This window comes from Clarias gariepinus, chromosome 6, assembly GCF_024256425.1.
Source record: "Clarias gariepinus isolate MV-2021 ecotype Netherlands chromosome 6, CGAR_prim_01v2, whole genome shotgun sequence".
In the NCBI taxonomy this organism is placed as follows: Eukaryota; Metazoa; Chordata; class Actinopteri; order Siluriformes; family Clariidae; genus Clarias; species Clarias gariepinus.
The window spans coordinates 36,375,886-36,394,865 of NC_071105.1; the positions used below are offsets into that span (position 1 = coordinate 36,375,886).

Sequence of the window (18,980 nt, forward strand, 5' to 3'; positions counted from 1 at the left end):
ATAATGTAATGTGATGTGATAACCTGGTCATTCAGTACATTCAGGTTGACAGCTGACTTCATTTATTTGCCACATAAAGTTGCTGAGCGTAGACCTGAGCGACTGATCAACCCGTCTTGCCCATCTTCTCTTTCTACCTCTCTCTTTACCTTCTAATTCCCAGCTCATCCTTTACATCTATTCCTCTTCTCCTCCTTCCCATGTATAAATTCCCTCCCAGCTCCTTTCACACCTCCCTCTCTAGCACAACATTCCTCTTTTTGTTCCCCCCCTTCTTGGTTGCTCTCATACCGTGTAGTTGCTGTAGTAGGTGTCCAGGTCCTCCAGGGGTACGGACACCAGTCCAGGAGGGATGTCCCCGTAGATGAAGGGCAAGGATTTCCCTGCCTCCAGGTCGCTGTTGGGCTTGGGCCCGTTCTCGTCATCTTCATCGGTGCGCCTCTCGCCTTTGGACCGCTGGGCCGCCTCCTCGGCGATGCGCCGCTCGATGGCAGCGAGCGATTCTGGAGCGAAGGGCCGGAAGCTGTCAGGTCCGGGAGGAACGAGCAGCTGGGCAGCCATATTGACATCCTGCTCCTGGAGCCGGACCAGCTAGCCTACGGTCACACCGGGAGCTGAAAAACAAATAATATCAGTAACAGAGACTCCTTCAGCAGAACATTTTAGACAGCCAGCAGATTGCTAATCAGCGGAGCCTGGGATTGCCGTGCCAACTCAGTAACTTTAGCTAGCTAAAATATGTCAGAGTTAAAAACATTCCGGTGTGTATCAGTATTGAGATTATTACTTGAAAATTATTCCCTTAGTTAATCTGTGCATTATATTCTCCATCTGGTCTTAACTGCCAAGCATAATCTAGACAAGGTTACACAGAGAAATGAATACATGCAGACAGTCAGGACGAGCAGACGCTCGGTCTCGTCCGCGTTTTAAGATACTTTACAAATACCTCACGTCATCGCCATCTATCATCGGTTTTGTACTGAGTACAAGGACGAATCAGCAAGACCTGTCGAGGTTACTAGATAAATATTCCATCACTCATAAATAATTTTTTTTTCTTTTATTTGGTATTATCCCGACTCTGTCACTCGCTCGCGCTATCTCCTGCTTGAGTAATCATCATCATGTGGTGACGTTTGACGTATCTGACCAAACTCATGACGAACATGCACAGATTTCCTGCCAATTCCGACCTGACGCAACACTGACTGTCGATCGCTTTTGCAGGATTGACTCACAGCAGCGCAGGAACTTCAGGTTGTGCTCAGCAATCATCTCTTTATACATAATGCTTTCATTACTGGTTTATTCTCAATATATTCTTACTTATGTCTATTTATTTAATTTTTTTAGGCATGTTATGGCCAAGCAGACACAGTGTATCTGGGTGTGTTAACAAGAAACTGATATGTTTTATTAAAAATGTAATAACGAGCCCACGCTTTAAAGCGCGATACATTAGTCCAGGAACGGCACGGATTTCTTGAGCATGACAAGCCTCTCCAAATCCCATCGCTGCTGATGAGACTAGACAAAATTTATAGGAGAGTCCACTCCGGCTGCCAAGACAGCGAGGTCAGCAAAATCACATAGTGATGAAACATCTCTTGGCATATTGTGTACAAATCTCTAGAATCCTTACGGACATGTTTTTTTTTTTTATTTCAAGCCACGCCGTGACCGTTTGTCATGACCGTGTATACTTGCGTGAGTAGGTTTGTGGACTCATTTGTAAGTCCAGTCTCTCTCTCTCTTTTTTTTGCGGATATGGACAGAGTGCATTAAAGCGTGCGGATATAGAGTCAGGCAGGAAGAAATAAAAGCCGAGAGAGACAGAGAGAGACAGAGAGAGAGAGAAAAGAGTCACTAAATGACTGCTACTGTGGATTCTTGGGAAAATTGAGTGCTGGAGTCTTTGTGAAGTCTGATCTGGTTTATGAAGTCTCGTTTGGCCTTTCATTACGCATAATGAAATGGGAACGCCCAAATGATCAAGCCCTGGTGGAAACCCAACCCCTTCTTTACTTAGTGCTCAGCTCTTCTTTCAATACACAAGTACTTGTTTATCGGCATCGATTGAAACACACACACACACTCATAAAATCTGACGTTTAATATCTGTGGCTTATTGTAGGACCTCAGTCGAGGCTCCAGAGCATAGTGAGGCATAAAACAGGGCGACTGACATTTACAGGGGACTTCAAGCACAGCAAGGTCTTAGCGACAGTAAAACATTTGAGCTGTGGGAACGCCTTTAAACAAGATGATGGAATGATGAATGATGATCCTGGCCGAAGTGGCGCGGAGATCACTGCAGACGCTTCCGTTACCATTCAGCCAGTGGAATGCCAGATCTTTGTATGATCTCCTTGTCGCCAACTTTTGAAAGAGACGCATCTCTCAGTGGGATCTGTACACACCATCATTCACCAACACCACTTGCCTGTTACAGGAGCTCGGCTGGGAGTTATCCCCACGGTACAATCCTGACCTCGCTCCAAGCTACTTCCAAATGTTTGGGACATTATAGGAGTTCCTGGGAGGCCAGCGTTCCAGACGTTTCCATCAGTGATTTGTAGTGTATATTCGCACAGGTTATAAATCGTCTTTCTTTTCGTTTTTATGTGACGAGCTTTCATAGTTACATTCACACAAGAAAAGGACCGTTTGCCGTGTCCTCTGATGATTTCGCTAATGCTAACAAACTGAGTATGATTATTGTTAGCACTGGAATAGATACAAACAGTGAAATACTCGTGTATAATATAAGCACTCGTGTATAAGAGTAAAGAAGGATTGATAGAGTTGGTGGTGTAAAAGGAATAAAACACTTCAGGACGTCCTGCTCTAGAAAAACCGATCAGACTTGGTGTGGTAACAGTACCTCGACGTCATCACACCACTGCACTATTGATTGTTTTCCTATAACAGCATCCCCCGAGTGTTTATTCCTTACTTAAGATCATCTGCTTAAATGCTGCAATGTTAAATTAAATTATCGATAAAATAATTCCAGTTCACGGCAGAATAAAAAAATCAAAAACGCTTTTATTATTATTATTATTTTTTTTATTTTTTTATTTTTTTATTTTAAAGGTTGTGTCCAGCTGCGTGGTGTTTGGTATGTTTCTGTGATCTGGCAGCGACAGCAGACGAGTGTAAATGTCTTTGATCTACGTCACTCCTGGGACATCTCTGACTCACAGATCCGCCAGATCCCGCTTCACAGCGCAACAGAACAATGCCCGCGCCTAATACTAACGCGGCAGATACAGAACATACAGTGTGTGTGTTTGTCTGTTTGCTTACTCGTCCTCATGTCTCTCCCACCACAGCGCCTCAGCGACGCCCAAACGGTGCAGCCTGTTCCCTTTTGAGAGCACAGTCACAAACAACTCGGTCATACACCAGCTTTAGAGCCTCCAACCCCCCACCCTGAGACAAAGCTCGGGAGAGCCATTACACCGAACGCCACGTCTCTGCACATCGTCTCCCTGAACAGGCCTGAGACGTCAGGGAGTACCAAAAATCATGGGTGTCTCTGTTCCTTCCTTAACAGGTAGACTCTGCGTTTTAGAGATGAGCAAATGGGGGGGGTTCGATTTTCAGGAAAATGCATGAAGCTGTTGTTATTAATGAGAGAGAAAAATGCATTATTATTTAAAAAAAAAAAAAAACATTTAAAAAACAATATATTGCATACGATTCAGTTGCCCAGTGGCATATTTGCTGCTTCCACAAGTTTCTTTTCATAACAAAATCTTTCCTTAGAGTACGTATAAAACCCTACGCAAACCATTTAACATGCTGAGAACCATTAAACACTTAAAGAACCCTTGAGGAACATTGTGGTTAGGAAAAGTGCAAAAGTCTTGAGTAGGGCTCAAGAAGATTTAATGTCACACTGCGATTATGATTTAAATCGATATACAATATGTAACTATTAAAGATCTATTAAATCTACTATTTTGCATTTAAACCTACATATACTGTATCTATTTTACACCAAATAATGGCACAAATTAACTAATTAATGATATTTGTCAGTATTTATTTATCATTTGAAAAGTATTTAAATAATAAACAAATATTTCGATAAGTGTATGTTAACTATGTGTAAGACTAGCATATATACTGTAACTTGTCATAAATTAAATAACTCCTTTTGCGATTAAAGAATTGCACATTTTCATGCATTTAATCCATCATTTCTTCAAATTTTGCTTCCAAAGAGTCAAACTTTCTTTTTTTTTTTTTTTATGTATTCCTGAGGAAAAGTTCTCCAGGCCATTCTAAAGGGCCTCTCATTTTCAGTCCAGTCCCTGTAACCCAGCGGTTTCATAGGAATGGTTTTGTTTGTTAAGCCACCTAGTGACTTTTGAGTCAATCAGGCATTAAAAAAATTCTAACTTAGGGCATGAACCAGTGAGAAACAAGTGCAAATGATGACAGATGATCAGTCTGGTGATTAGTGCACTGCTGATGCTGATTGGTTGGTACAGACGAGAGGGGAAATGAGGTTGTTACATAAACAAATCATTTTGTATTTGTATCTTTAGGCACTTTGTCACAATACTGTAAAACATTTGCTCCTGTTTTTTTACATTTAATCTACATAATTTTATTTAATTTAATAAGAAGAAATCGCTTCAATGTTATCTTGTTTTATCTGTTATCTGGAAGGTGATAAAATGCATAATAATAATAATAGTAATAATAATGTATAAGCTGATGCTGAGGGTTTCGGTTAGCACTGTCGCCTTGCACCTCCAGGGTCTGGGTTCGATTTCCAGCCAGGCTCGGTTCCCGGCTCTGTGCGCATGGAGTCTGCATGTTCTCCCTGTGCTTGGTGGCTCTGGTTTCCTCCCACAGTCCAGAGATATGCAGGTGAGGCTAATTGGTGTTCCCAAATTGCCCATAGTGTGTGAATGAGTGTGTGTATGTTTGTACGCCCTGCGATGGATTGGCACCCCGTCGAGGGTGTACCCTGCCTCCTGGGATAAGCTCCAGGTCCCCGCAACTCTGAATACAGGGTAAAGCAGTATCGAAGATAAGTGAGTTAGGTGAGGGTTTCAGTGTCATTATTGCGAATGGAAAAGAAAATGTGATAAAACAAAAATTATATTATAATTTTTTTTCATCAAATTGAAAACAATTATTATAGCTTAAAAATCGACAGCTTTCAATACGAGTTTTAAAGCTGTTTAAAAATATTTTAATGTTTTTTACACTAACTTTACAATATTAACGCCATATCATCATATTGCCGAGCGCAGATTCTTAATGCCGGTGAGTTTCAGACCTAAAGACTGTATATCGAAATGTTATTAGCTTCTTCTGGTAACTATTGCACAAAACATTGAGTTTCATGGGTAGCATGATTATTACTGGAAATTCATGAGAAGAAAAATATCATCAAACATGTATAAGAACTGAACCGAGATAACGATGCGACCAATAATTATCAATTGGAATATGATCAAGCATGTAGAGACGCAACATTTTTCAGGGGAAAATCAGGTATGTTCTTGATTGTTTTTAAAAATTTACAAATCAAGAAACATTTCCATTACTAGGATTCATTTTGTAAATTTTTCCAACCAACATAAAAAATATCAAATATTAGGAAATCAGCATTTCTGTATCACTCTTTATTTAGTCTTTGAGCAAATTATAATCCAAAAGCTAAAAGCATCTCTAATACAAAATTAATAATTATATTTAATCAGTATAAATTTTACCGCATAGAATAACCATAAATCTATTTAAAAAAATTTGGAAACTTGTTTTAACATGCAAACACTAACAGATCAAGCAAACAAGCATAACATTATATTGATTTTTTTATCTTCTCATCCAACAAAAAGGCTTTTTATGTCTTTTTTATGTGACCGAAAAAAAAATTATTCATGCAACAATTTGTTTAAATTAAGTTCTTATTGAACTTAATTTAATTATTTTCACTTAAGTAAAACCTTGCAATTTGGACACAAAATAATCTTTAAAGAACGTTTTGTTTCTCCCTCTAAGAAACCACTAAAGTTTATCGATCAAAAGATTACACTTTAAAGATCTTTAAAAATTCATTAACAAATAAAAGAAATGTACCACAAATGTGGCTAAAGCAAAAGGGTTCATTGTTGGAAGGAGCCCTTAATGGTTTTAAGTAAAACCCACAGGAGAGTGTTTTCCTCATTAACAAACGTTAGTTCCGGAACTATGCAAAGAAAGATGTTTTTAAGGCAGAGGATCCAATAAAGCAGGACAGATGTTATGTTAAACAACACCACATGCAATAAATGTGGCTGATTTTTAAATGATAAAATTTGTTGGCTTTAAACTGGACTTTTTTCAAGTATTCTCATATTTACACAGTATTGCAAATCCGCGCGTGTGTGTGCGTGTCTGGATGTGGGTGTATGTGTAGGCGTGGGCATGTGGACTAGGAAATATTAAAACTGTCTGCACTGAAAAGATGGAGTCCAAAACCAGAGTCGAATCTGACTCAACGTGAGTAAAATGCCTGTTTTTGCTTTTCTTCCAGCCTGAGAGTGAGACCACCAAACTCCTCCAGCATGAAAATATTAATCAGCCAGAATTGTAGCACACGTCCATCTAGCCGTTGTATCAAAGCTAAAGAATTTCGGACCATGTAACCTGATCTTATTAGCAATTAGCATAGACATTTCAATAAAAATAAACCTCATTTAAAATGAACCTTCAAACTGTATCTTTTTTATTTAATACAGCAGGTTTAGGAGTTCACACCCTCACACCAAGCAGCTTCACAGAAATCTGCTTGTAGATCCAACCCCTGATGAAGAAGCCATAAAAAACAGCAGTAAGGAAAAAACTCCCTGAGAAAACATTAGAGAGAAATCTCAAGAGAAACCAGACAAGACAAATCCAACCTCTACAAACTATAATTTGCTTTACTGGATTTTTGCTTTTAAATGTTTTAACATTGATTCATTATTCCCATGTGGGTGCACAAATTCCCACATTGAAGGAAATTTTAAAAATATCATTTTAATATATGGCTATATATAAATCACTGATTTCATTGGTTTTTTTCAGTCATTTTAGTTTGTGTCTCATCTTGATCACTGTGGATGCCAGTCAAGAGAGCCCTGGAATTGAGATGAAAGAATTCACGCTGAATACCAAATCTACACAAAATTACTCACAGACAGGAACATTTTAACCACCTGACCTATCAGTGAGAACCCAGAGAAAACACGTACGGACATGGCGAGAACGAAGTCACGAGCAGAACATGAGGCCCTGGAGCTGTGAGGTGCCTCTGCTTCCTGACTTACAGTATGTCCCCTGATTTATAACTCAGATGGATAAATCATTCATGGAATAGATTTGATTTTTAAAAGAACTTTTACTTGTAAAGGTTGTATGTCAAACCCAAAAACAGAGGGTTTTAGCATTTGGGAACATAGCGCTAGTCTGTCATAAATTAAAAAAACAAAAAAACAAACATACAATTTAATACATTTGATGCCTTAAGGGTCCTTTGATTTGTATCACTGAGGTCTTTAAAGATTATTCTATATAGAGCTCATAAATAGAGGGTTGTTATGTTTTGTCAATTAAAAATAAATAAACAACCCTATTTTGTGATTTATATTTTAACCTATAAGCCTGAGTGTTTCTTGGACTTAAAGGTTTAAATGGTTCTGTCTTTCTAAAGGAACCCTTTCTAAAGGTTTTATGCAGAACTCCAAAACAGAGGGTTGTAGCCTTTGGGGACGTACTTACAGATTCTACTATGTAAAACCCATAATGGTTATACTGTTTCGTCAAATAGTTTTTAAATAAAAAATTTTAAATAGCCCTATTTTGTGATTTATCTTAAAATCTATAAACCCTAAAGGTTTTTTGGAATTAAGGGCTTTAAGGGTCCTGTTGCTCTAAAGGAACCCTACTTTAAAGGAGTACACTGTATAGTGGAAATAAATGGTTTCTTTCTATTATTATTCTAAGATCTGGATTTTTGACTGAAAAACACAGAAATGTAATTATGAAATTAATCTACTGAAGACTTTTCTCTCGTACCGTGCAATACACAGAAGGACAGGTTAGATCTCTGGCATGATCTTAAGCATGCTTTTCACTTTTATCTCTCAAACAAAGGTTTAAATGTTGAAGCGTTTACTCAATAAATATCGAATTGTTTAAAAAAACAACTATATTTTCATTTTTTTTTAAACAATTGAATACAGTTGGATTTTTCTTCTTATGTGCATGTATGCATAGAAGGGTGGCACAGTGGTGTAGTGGTTAGCACTGGCTCCTCACACCTCCAAAAATATAGAAAAAAAAGCATGATGTATACTTTTTTTCCCCTGTATTTTGGTCCATCCACGTGCCATCCGGCACATCGGGGACGGACACTCCCAACCGTGGAGGTATATCTGCTGCCAACTTGACACCTGATTGTCCTTCACGCACATACTCCGCCAATTAACCTACCTAATCTGCATGTCTTTGGACTGTGGAAGGAAAAACGGAGAAAAACCCACCAAGCACAAGGAGAACATGCAAACTCCATCCACACGGACCAGAGGTGGGAATCCAAGCCTCGACCATGTAGCTGGCAATTTATGACTAAATGTGCCGCTGATTACATACACACTATATACATCATGTATAGCGGGTGTGGGTTCGAACGTCACACCGGCGGCTGTCCGTGGTGCTGAAACGCAGGTGTTAGGGTTAACGTGCGCTTGTTCTTGTAGCAGAGACACATTTTGCCACGAATAATAGAACGATAAGCGATGCGTGTTATCTCTCTCTCTCTCTCTCTTCCCCAAACACACACACACACACACACACGCTTACACACCCTTTAGACGTCGCCCTTTAACGGACGCTGTTAACGTACTGTAGCGCATGTTTGACAGAAACAAGAACAGAACAAGTAACAGAAACATGACGTCATCTGATTGATGAAAAAGATCAAACCGCAACAAGTCGGAGAGAGAAAGTGCGATCTGAGATACATGAGATCGGAATACACGGATTCATCACCAGCACGCAGGGAGTGTGTGTGTGCGTGCGTGCGTGTGTGTGTGTTCTCTCGATCCGTCGTCACTGAGGATGCTGGACAAGGTCACCTAAGAGTGTGTGTCTCACACGCCACATCCGGTCTCTCCCTCCGGTGACCTGAGACTGTATAACGCGAACTGCATCTCGTCTACGTGTGTGTGTGTGTGTGTGTGTGTGTGTCTAGGAGGCAGGTACCTTCAGTGCCACGGATTGGTGTCGGAACGCACGGGCGCAGCTGATGTCGCCATGTTGACGTCTCCGGTCGTTTCCATCGCGCGCGCGACAAATTTTAAAAAATTATTATTATATAATGTTAATGTATATATATATATATATATATATATATATATATATATATATATATATATTTCCCCCCCCCACCGAGAGTCCGCGTCTTCCTCCTGCACACGCACGCGCACACGATCACCGACGCGCCTCACCGGTTCTCCTCTTTTGCGAGCCGAGATTGATGTAAGCAGTCGCACCGGATAGGGTTAAACGGTGTCTAGGCGACAACGAAAATGTCTCTGGGCGTGCCTTCCTACTGAAAAGGAAGAGGAGGAGGAGGAGGAGGAGGAGAGGGAGAGAGGGGGGGGGGGGATCGGAGTGGGAATAAAGATAAAAGTATATATTTTTATAGGAAAACCCCCAAAAAATCTTAAATGGATCTCCAGGATCAAGTGGAATGAATAATCCTGCGTTGACTTTTCTGTTTTCTCGGGGTTCTTTCCATCAGGAAAGAGAGAAAGTGGGTGTGGAGATGTGAGGGAGAGAGAGAGAGAGAGAGAGAGAGAGGACGAAAGGGGGAGGGAGTGGGGGGGGGGGCAGGGGTGCGTGCGCGCTTGCGCTCCTTTTCAATGACACTCCTCATCAATAGACAGGCTTTAGGCCTGGACATTCTTATGTAATAATCATTTATTTCAGTGTTATTATACCTATCTATCATCATCTATTCACGGCAGCCCTCATATATATATATAGAGAGAGAGAGAGAGAAAGAGAGATACACACACACACACACACACACACACACACACCAATTATACCGATCCTCATCAGCACCACCTTCCCCCAACAACCAAAAAAAAAAGAAGAAAATAAATAAATAAGGTAAATATTCCATGTCTATATATCTAGCCTTTTACTGACACATCGGTGCGATGGGACAGACAGATTCTTTTTATGTTGAAAAAAGGATTAGATTTCATGAGCTGAGAAAAAACGGCCTTAAACCTTGAGCCTTTGCACCTCGTTTTTTTTTTTTTTTTTGGTGAAAAGGGCACAAATCAAATAATAATCATCATCATAATAAACACACCATGGATGGATTGCAGCGATGTGTAATAAGCATCAATAAGCAAATTCAAACCACACACACACATATATATATCTAACCATCCCAGTGTGTGTGTGTGTGTGTGTGTGTGTTTATCCAGAACGCATCCTTTAATCACTGGTGATTTTTTTTTATGATGATTTATTTTTATTATTCAACCTCGAGTTAATATAAACACCTGAGCACAAATAAAATAAATCCTCTCATCCTGTATCCTTATCATCACGTCTCTGAGAGCGTTTTATTTCTAGGCGTTTCTTCGATTGATCTGTTTAGCAAACACTCACCATGGCGAAGCCCGCTGTGCGCCTGCAGATCCTCTCCTCTTATTTATTCAGTTTAATCAGTTTATTATTCACTGTATGATCCACCGGCGTCTTTATCTCCCTTACGATAATAAAAAAAAAATCAGATCCTCTGGACACGGACGACGTGATGTCCTGACGGAGGACAGGAGCGCGCTTTGGGTTGCTTATCCTTTGCCATGTGTCGCCTATAGGAGCTTCCGGTTGTCGCACGGACTGCTTTACGAGCGCGCGCGTGCACCGGTATACCTTAAAAACTACACCCCTCCCCTCCCCTTCCTTTCTCTCCCCTCCCTCCCTCCTCACTCTAGATCTCTCTCGCTCCTTCTCGACCCCACCCGCGCGTGCAACACGGGGCAGATTCTTAATGACATAACCAGCGACGTGGACGTGGACGTGTCGTGCTTTTATTTGCGTGTCCTGGAGTGCAATAAAACCAATAGCAAAAAGTATAGTTGCAACTATAAAGCAACCATGATCGGGCACGAGCACCTGTGCCATCGTTCCTGAGGCGCCCTTCCGGAGTGACATCACACTGTGACATCACACTGCGTGACATCATAGTGTGATGCTTTTTTTCTCAGCATCTGTGTGCTTTTTGAGCATGTTAAGACCTCCAAAAAGCCACAGATGTTGTTGTTGGTGGTCTTTCGGCTGCTCCCGGCAAGGGGTCGCCACAGCGAAATATCCGGTCTGCACAACAACAGGTTTTACGCCAGATGCCCTTCTTGACGCAACCCTCCCATTTTATCCAGGCTTGGGGTCGACACTGCATCCAGTAGCTGGGGGGTTTGGGCACTGGCTGGGAATCGAACCCATGCCTTCCGCATGGCAGGCAAAACACCTACCACTGAGCCACCAGATGCTGGGGGAAAAAAGCATCACACTATGATGTCACTAAGTGTGATGTCACTCTGGAATTTACTAGCCACTTTTCATTTAAGTTAAAGGGCTCGCAATGGCGAACTGTTTGAGATATCAAAAATCGCTTCGCAATTTTACATCCTCAATGACATGAGATCATGTTGGCCCGGTTTGGTGGCGATCGTATAAATTCCCAAGGAAGAGTATATCAAGATCTATTGGGTGCTATATAGTTGCGAGCAACAATGATCGGGCCCAAGCAGCTGCGTGAACGTGTCTTGCTTTTATTTGCATGATGATCGTGTTCTGCTGTGCAATAAACCAATATTAAATGATCTACTCACACACACAAACACCTTTTTATACTATGCACAAACCTGTTAATTATTAAATTCAGGAGTTTCAATCAATCAAGGCCCTTATCCTGAGTGAAGAGCAGTCTTAATGCTTCAGGATGCCAAAACATCTTGAATTAATGCTACGCTTCAGCAGTTTGGGGAAGGTTTTTTGACTGTGCCCCAGTGCACAAAGCAAGGACTAGAAAGACACAATTTGATTAGTTTGTTGTGGAAGAACTTGACTGGCCTGAACACAGAGCCCTGACCTCAATCCCATCGAGCTCTTTTGGGATGAAGATTGCGAGCCAGGCCTTCTAGTCCAACATCAGTGTCTGACCTCATAAACGCTCTACAGAATGAATCGGCACGAATTCCCACACTCCAAAATCTTGTGGACAGCCTTCCAAGAAGAATGAAGTTGTTACAGTATACAGTAGCTGCTAAAGGAGGGGCCAACATATTGAAGTAGATGTATTTGTATACAATGTAATTGCAGGTTCGACCAAATTCTTTTGCCCATATAGTGTATCTTTAATGGAGTTCAGACGACTTTCCTCACTTACTCATCATCTATACTGCTTTATAGGGGGAAAGACCTGCATGTCTTGGGCCTGTGGGAGGTAGGCCCAAAGGTACCCAGAGGAAACCCACCAAGCACAAGAAGAACATCCAAACATCCAAACTCCATGCACACAGACCCAAGGTGGAAATCTATCCTGGACCCTGGCCACCATGCCACCTGCGTCCAGACTATATTTTCAAACATAATTTTTTTTTTCACAAATTCACCCAAAAACCTTTTTGACCGCCTGCAGAAAATACTGCAGTCACATTGCAGTGCTCAAACAGATCAACTTACAAATTCCCAATTTTCAGGCCAATAATACTATCCATCCTCTCCATGATGCTCATCATCTCACACATCACTACTTAGCCAAGTCTAGCCTACCTCAGCTGCATTACATTCGAAGAATTTGAGTCCAAATCTTAGAAACTTGACGATAAACATTGTTGTCATGAAAAGGAGTTCCCCTTTAACTATTAGTTTTTTTTTTATATTAAAAAAAAAATAATAATAATTATGTTGTGTTTCCCCCCTGAAACACAAATATCTTACTGTGACAGGCTGCAAAGTGCCTAAAGGTGGACGTTTATATAACAACCTCAGCAGCAGACTCATTTCCCCTCTCTGAGTGGTGATGTGATGTGCCAACCATTCAGTATTCAGCATCACCAGTATACTGTACTAATCACCGGCCTGATCATCTGTCATCATCTGCACCTACTTTTCACTGATTCATGTCGCGAGTTAGATTATTATTTTTTTTTATGTTTACATGATTCGTAGATCACTGTGTGGCTTAACAAACAAAAAACATTCTTCTGAAAGGTACAGAGATTTTGTTAGGTAAAGGTTCTGCTCAGTTACAGGGACTGGACTAAAAATAAAAGACAAAAAAAGTCATTTATGAAGCCTAGTCTACTGTATAAGACTACACTGGCAAGAAAAAGTAAACGAACCATTTGCAATTCCCAGGTTTTCTGCATAACTTTCAACAAAGTCACAAATATATACAGTCTATATATAAAAAGAACAATATTTCTAAGCTGATAAAACACAGTCATGATAAACTTACACGTGGACACAATTGCAGGTAAGAAATGTTGTGTTTATTTGATACAACGAGGCAGAAAACCAAACACGGGAGTGTATACTGTACTTCACGATGTCCCTTATTCACCCAGCCCTTTTTATGCTCCTGGGTAAATCTATTGGGTGCAGGTAAGTGCATGGAATTGTTTTATGCAAAGGCAGCCTTGTTGGTTCACCCACCGCTGCTGGCCTGACCATCTTTTATGTCTTTATTAAACACGCCAATCAAATATACAGTGATGGAAGAAAAGATAAAGTGACACACATGGCTTCACTAAACACCAGCTGGAGTCAGGTGTTAGCAAACTGGGAGTCCAATCTGAGAACTGGGAGTAAAATGAGAATGGAGAAAGGTGTGGTTTAGGACTAACTCAACTTGTAAAAACACTCAAGCAATGTCAGTGTGTTATTCACATGCAGCAACAGTTGATTTAAGCTCAGAAGACCCACGATCAAGAGTTGTCGATTTGCATGTAGCTGGTTTAGATGTCCATCATCCACGGCTGGACAAATTGTCTATAAATGGAAACCATTTGGTACTACGGGTACTCTCGACAGACGTGGGCGCCCAGGCAAGGTCACTCCAATATTAACACACAGATTGTTGAATGGATTGAAGAAGAGTCATGAGGGATTCATTAGAGCTGGATAACATCTCTTTTCATGAGTCAACCAGACACAAAACATTGGACACCACAAAGGACGCCAGCGCTCTCAAGTTTGCCAAAGAACACCCTGACACTCCGCAACACTACTGGGAAGATGCCTTGTTTGGGAAGAGCACACAGCAGTACATATGGCATAAAAACAGAAGTGCATGCCAACATAAGAACATCATCCTATTACTCAGGTATGTTGGAGGGAGCATCATGATTTGGGGCTGCTTGACTCTGGACTTTGACAGCTTACCATTGTGCTTACCATCTTTTACACAGCACTGTAGTTTCCCCTTACTCTCAGTTTAACCCTCACGGCCTTACATTCCCATGAGGCTGTATAGAGCCAGGAGTAGCTCAGTCGGTTAAGACTGTGGGTAACTGATCACAAGGTCAGTGGTTCAGGTCCACAAAGCTACTACAGTTGTTGTCTGCTTCAGAGGCACTGCATTATCACTGTTCATGGTTTTGCACATGGGAAATATGAGGAAAATAATTTTACTGTGCTGTGACGCACATATACGTGGCTTCTTCTAATTGCATGTTTCTATCAATGGTGCATCCCTATTCTGTAAACCTTGTGTTCTTGCTATTCATCATATCACCTTCAACAGCAATGACCCCTGAATCCTGATTCACTTCTATCAAACATCATGGTGTCACATATTTATAACCAGCATGATGGACCTTAATCCAGTCCTACCACACCACCAGTGTCTTGGATTGAACTGTTCATGTCAGGTCCTGGAGGACTCAGGTATTCAGCAAATGTTCAGCCTTCCTGATTTGAGGTTTGCTTGTTGAGGCAGGACAAAACACCAACATGTACAGAACACAAGGTTCTTGAGGACCAAGGATGGGAACTGTGTTACCTGAAGGTTATGACTGCCCTCTGCTGATCACTGGCAGGAACTACAGGGAATCCAAAAATGGCCATTTTCCAGACCTATTGAGGCTTGTGTGTGCTGATGCTTAATGGCTTCAACTGTATTTAGTTAGGGGATTTAAAAAGCTAAATGTGGAGATAAATAATTAAACGTAATAGTATGAATAGCATTTTTACATTTACGTTATATCTCATTTTACATCTGAGCAGTTGAGGGTTAAGGGCCTCGCTCAAGGGCCCAACAGGAGCAACTAAAATACGTGTATATGAAAAAAAAAAATTATATATATATATATATATATATATATATATATATATATATATATATATATATATATACAGTATATATACTGATTCTGTTAACTGATGTGTTAGTTAAGTACTGACATCAAAGAGAGGGGAGGGAACTTTGTTATTGCTATAGATATAATACACATAGACGTTGTTGCGATCCGCCATATTGGATCAGACAGGACTGACCTGTAAAGAAAGACAAGAACAGTATATGCGTAAATGTTTTCCTGAATAAAAAGCATTATACCATTTAGATTTCTTTAATGCATTACAAGGAATAGTTTTATTTCTATATAAAATGGTTTATGATGCACATGTCCTGAAAGTTATTTCTGTAGTCACTTAGAATCTCAATAGGCTACTGTATATTTGCAACCAGACCTTTAAGAGAGGTGTATCAGTGTTAAGATCAGTGTAAGCTCGTCAGCGACTTGGTGGAAAATAATTCATTATTATAAATAAGTGTACGAGGTGTGTACTCAAAAATAATGCAAAAGCAAGCATAATTTTTTTTTTTAATTATTAACTGATGTGGGTGATTTAAATTGCACTGACTATTAGAGTAACTCTTCCTCTACACAACACTAGTGTTCAACACACTCTATAGTATAGTTTTCTATCTTTATTTTAAATTCAATTTTAAAAGTTTCATTCTATTTTAAATCAAAAATTTAAATTTTCTTCAAAAGTTTTATTGCTATTATTTTCTATTTCATTTTATGATTAATTTCCTTTCTTTGACGTAAAGCAATTGAATTACCATTGTGTATGAAATGTGCTATACAAATAAACTTGCCTTGCCTATAGTGATGTGCAAAAGTCACATGCAAATACAGTAGGTGCTGTAAAGCAAAGATGTCTTCAAAAAAGTTTCTACATTAAAAAAATATATATAAAAAGCAGTAAACAGTAATCAATAAAGGCAATAATTGGTATGATGACACTTTGATTAAAAAATATAGTCTCAGGTACGATTTATGCAGATTAATAAAGAAGCTTAGTTTTGCTTAGTTTTACTGAACATCCTGGAAACCCAGAGGTTTTCTTTCTTTGTCTGTAAACAGAATGACTATGATTTTTGCAGAGCACTGTACTGTAGTCTCAAACACAAGCCATGTGTTTGCACCATTGTTGAACCCCAGTCTTGAATCCTCGAGAGGAACCAGACTCAACAGGGAACCCATCCTCATTCGGGCAATAACAGACTCACTCATCGTCTGTACCGCTCTACAGAGCCTGAAGCCTATGCCAGGGAACACCCTTGATGAGTGCCAGTCCATCACAGGGGACAAACATATACATACACACTCATTCACACACTCTTCTGCAATTTGGGAGCACCAATTAGCCTAATCTGCATGACTTTGGACTGTTGGAGGAAACCGGAGTACCTGGAGGAAACCCACCAAGCACGGAGAGAACATGCACACAGACGCCAAGGCAGGAATCGAACCCAGATCCTGGAGATTAAAGTGATTACTGGTTAATTTATTTATACATTTTTATTCACTATTTATTCTGTATATACTGTATGTGTACACCTTGGTGTGCAATTTTCACGTCTACGAAAAAAGAACAGACAGCACAGAGCAGCTCATTACTACGTTACAGAGATCATTTCGGACAAGAGCTCGAGCCGCCGCGAGCCTCTCTTGACGCATGACGCAGCCGCTCGGTTTTGACATTCCACGCGCACTGCTTAAGTGTTTCAGCCATGAGGGGTTTCGTGCTTCCCGGAGAGTCAGTGAACTGAAGGAGTCAGGTGATTCATCCCTCCAACTGAATTATTATTATTATTATTATTATTAATGTAAAATTTCAAACTAGTCAAGCAGAACTCTTTATTTGCTTTCATATAAAAATAAACATTTCAGTCCCCTAAAACGTGTGATAATCAAAAACAAAAAAAATTTGTTTATTTCCTATGGCACAAAGTAACAAGAAGACTGAGACTTCGGGCATGTGGTGGGTAAACCCTGGACAGGGTGCCAATTTATCGCAGGGCGCACACACACACACTACGGGCAATTTGGGAATGCCAATTAGCCTAATCTGCATGTCTGAGGACACCGGAGTACCCGGAGGAAACCCACCAAACACATGGAGAACTAACTCCATGTTCACAGACCCTGTGGTGGGAATCGAACCCTCAACCCTGGAAGTGCAAGGCAACAGTGCTAAAATAATTTTTAAAGATGTAATTTTGGTAATAATGAACATATTAGGGAAAATACTAAATAATAATAATGATAATAATTGTAAGCTAATAAATATTATAATACAAATAATTGCAATAATTGCAAGTTCTACTAAAATTCATAGTTTGTGCCATTTATGCTGTATATACTGTAGTGTGTTTTTTTTCTGGAACAATTGGGTGTCAGTGTCAGTTTTGCCAGTAACTACACAGCCTTAGGAGTTTTCTGTACCTTTAGTATTTATATATCCAGCTGGAGGAGGAGCTTATTTCTGGGCCAGGAAAAAAAAACACATTTAATGCAAACATAGTGTACTGTACATTAACAGTCTTATAATTTATAAAAAACAACACACACACACACACACACACACACTCCGTCATGTGTTCTCATTAGAGTTACTGCACCAAACCCCATTTTCAACTGCATTCACACTTACATGCACATTATACACAAATAGCATTGGTGCAGATAGACGCGCATACACACACACACACACACACAATATTCATGCAAACACACAGACTGTGTCCTTCCTATGTTGAGTTCCCTGCTTGTTAAAGAACTTGCCAAGTAAACAATTTACTGTTGGAGGAAAATGGCCTGGAACGACAGGAAGTGAGGTCATATTAATGACTGGCGCACAAATCCGTGCAGCGGAATTTCCTTTGTGAATCAGTTTAATGAATGTGTGTGTGTGTGTGTGTGTGTGTGTGTGTGTATGTGTGCACGCACGAGTGTTTGTGGATGTTCAGCTGTGAAAAACTAAAGCAGCTAAGGTATATAGAGGCAAGTGCAAAAGTTTGCGCGCCCCCCACCCCCCCAGACCCCCACTCCCCCGAATGGGAAGCATAGATGTCTAATTTAACACACACATGGAGGGGTGTCTGAAAACTCTCTCCGCGTGTCTGTGCACGTCTATGCTGGTCTCTCACCTTCATTAGCGATATGAGTAAGTAAGAACAGGACACTCTGCGCTTTGGCCTTGAGCTGCTGTTATCTGCCCGACGACGCAACAGAGGCCTCACACACACCATAACCTCTCTAACGACCTCATGAATACACTATAACTTATGAGCCACAGTTTGACACATCATTAGTATAGTCATGTCATTACATTTTCCCCTTACACACCATGCCATGCCATCGTTGATTATTTTTCTACAACAGCGCTCCATTAAAGGTTTTATTTCTAACATACGGTGACTAATCGCAACTCCTGGTATACGGTTCATTTGGGCTTTTAAGTGTAACATGGACTGTCCACTTAGACATACTCACACACTGGCTATGTGATAAGACAGTAAAGGTAAGCTGATTACTTAACGCTTGTGTGGCTCTGTGAGACATTCCGGAAGCTTCCAGCATAATCTGACACACAACATG

The 18,980-nt window shown here is 40.3% G+C and overlaps 1 protein-coding gene across 1 annotated transcript in view; it reads right to left on the reverse strand.

Annotated features, from left to right (window-relative positions):
* scn1lab (sodium channel, voltage-gated, type I like, alpha b) overlaps window positions 1-10,871 on the reverse strand; it is a 59,674-nt gene extending 48,803 nt beyond the window's left edge. Inside the window, exons 1-2 of the mRNA XM_053497563.1 lie at window positions 10,687-10,871; window positions 292-614 (exon numbers count right to left, since the gene is read on the reverse strand). Coding sequence (XP_053353538.1) covers window positions 292-561 — 270 coding nt within the window. The 5' untranslated portion in view covers window positions 562-614; window positions 10,687-10,871. The remainder of the gene's footprint in view (window positions 1-291; window positions 615-10,686) is intronic.
* Window positions 10,872-18,980: the final 8,109 nt, after the last annotated feature.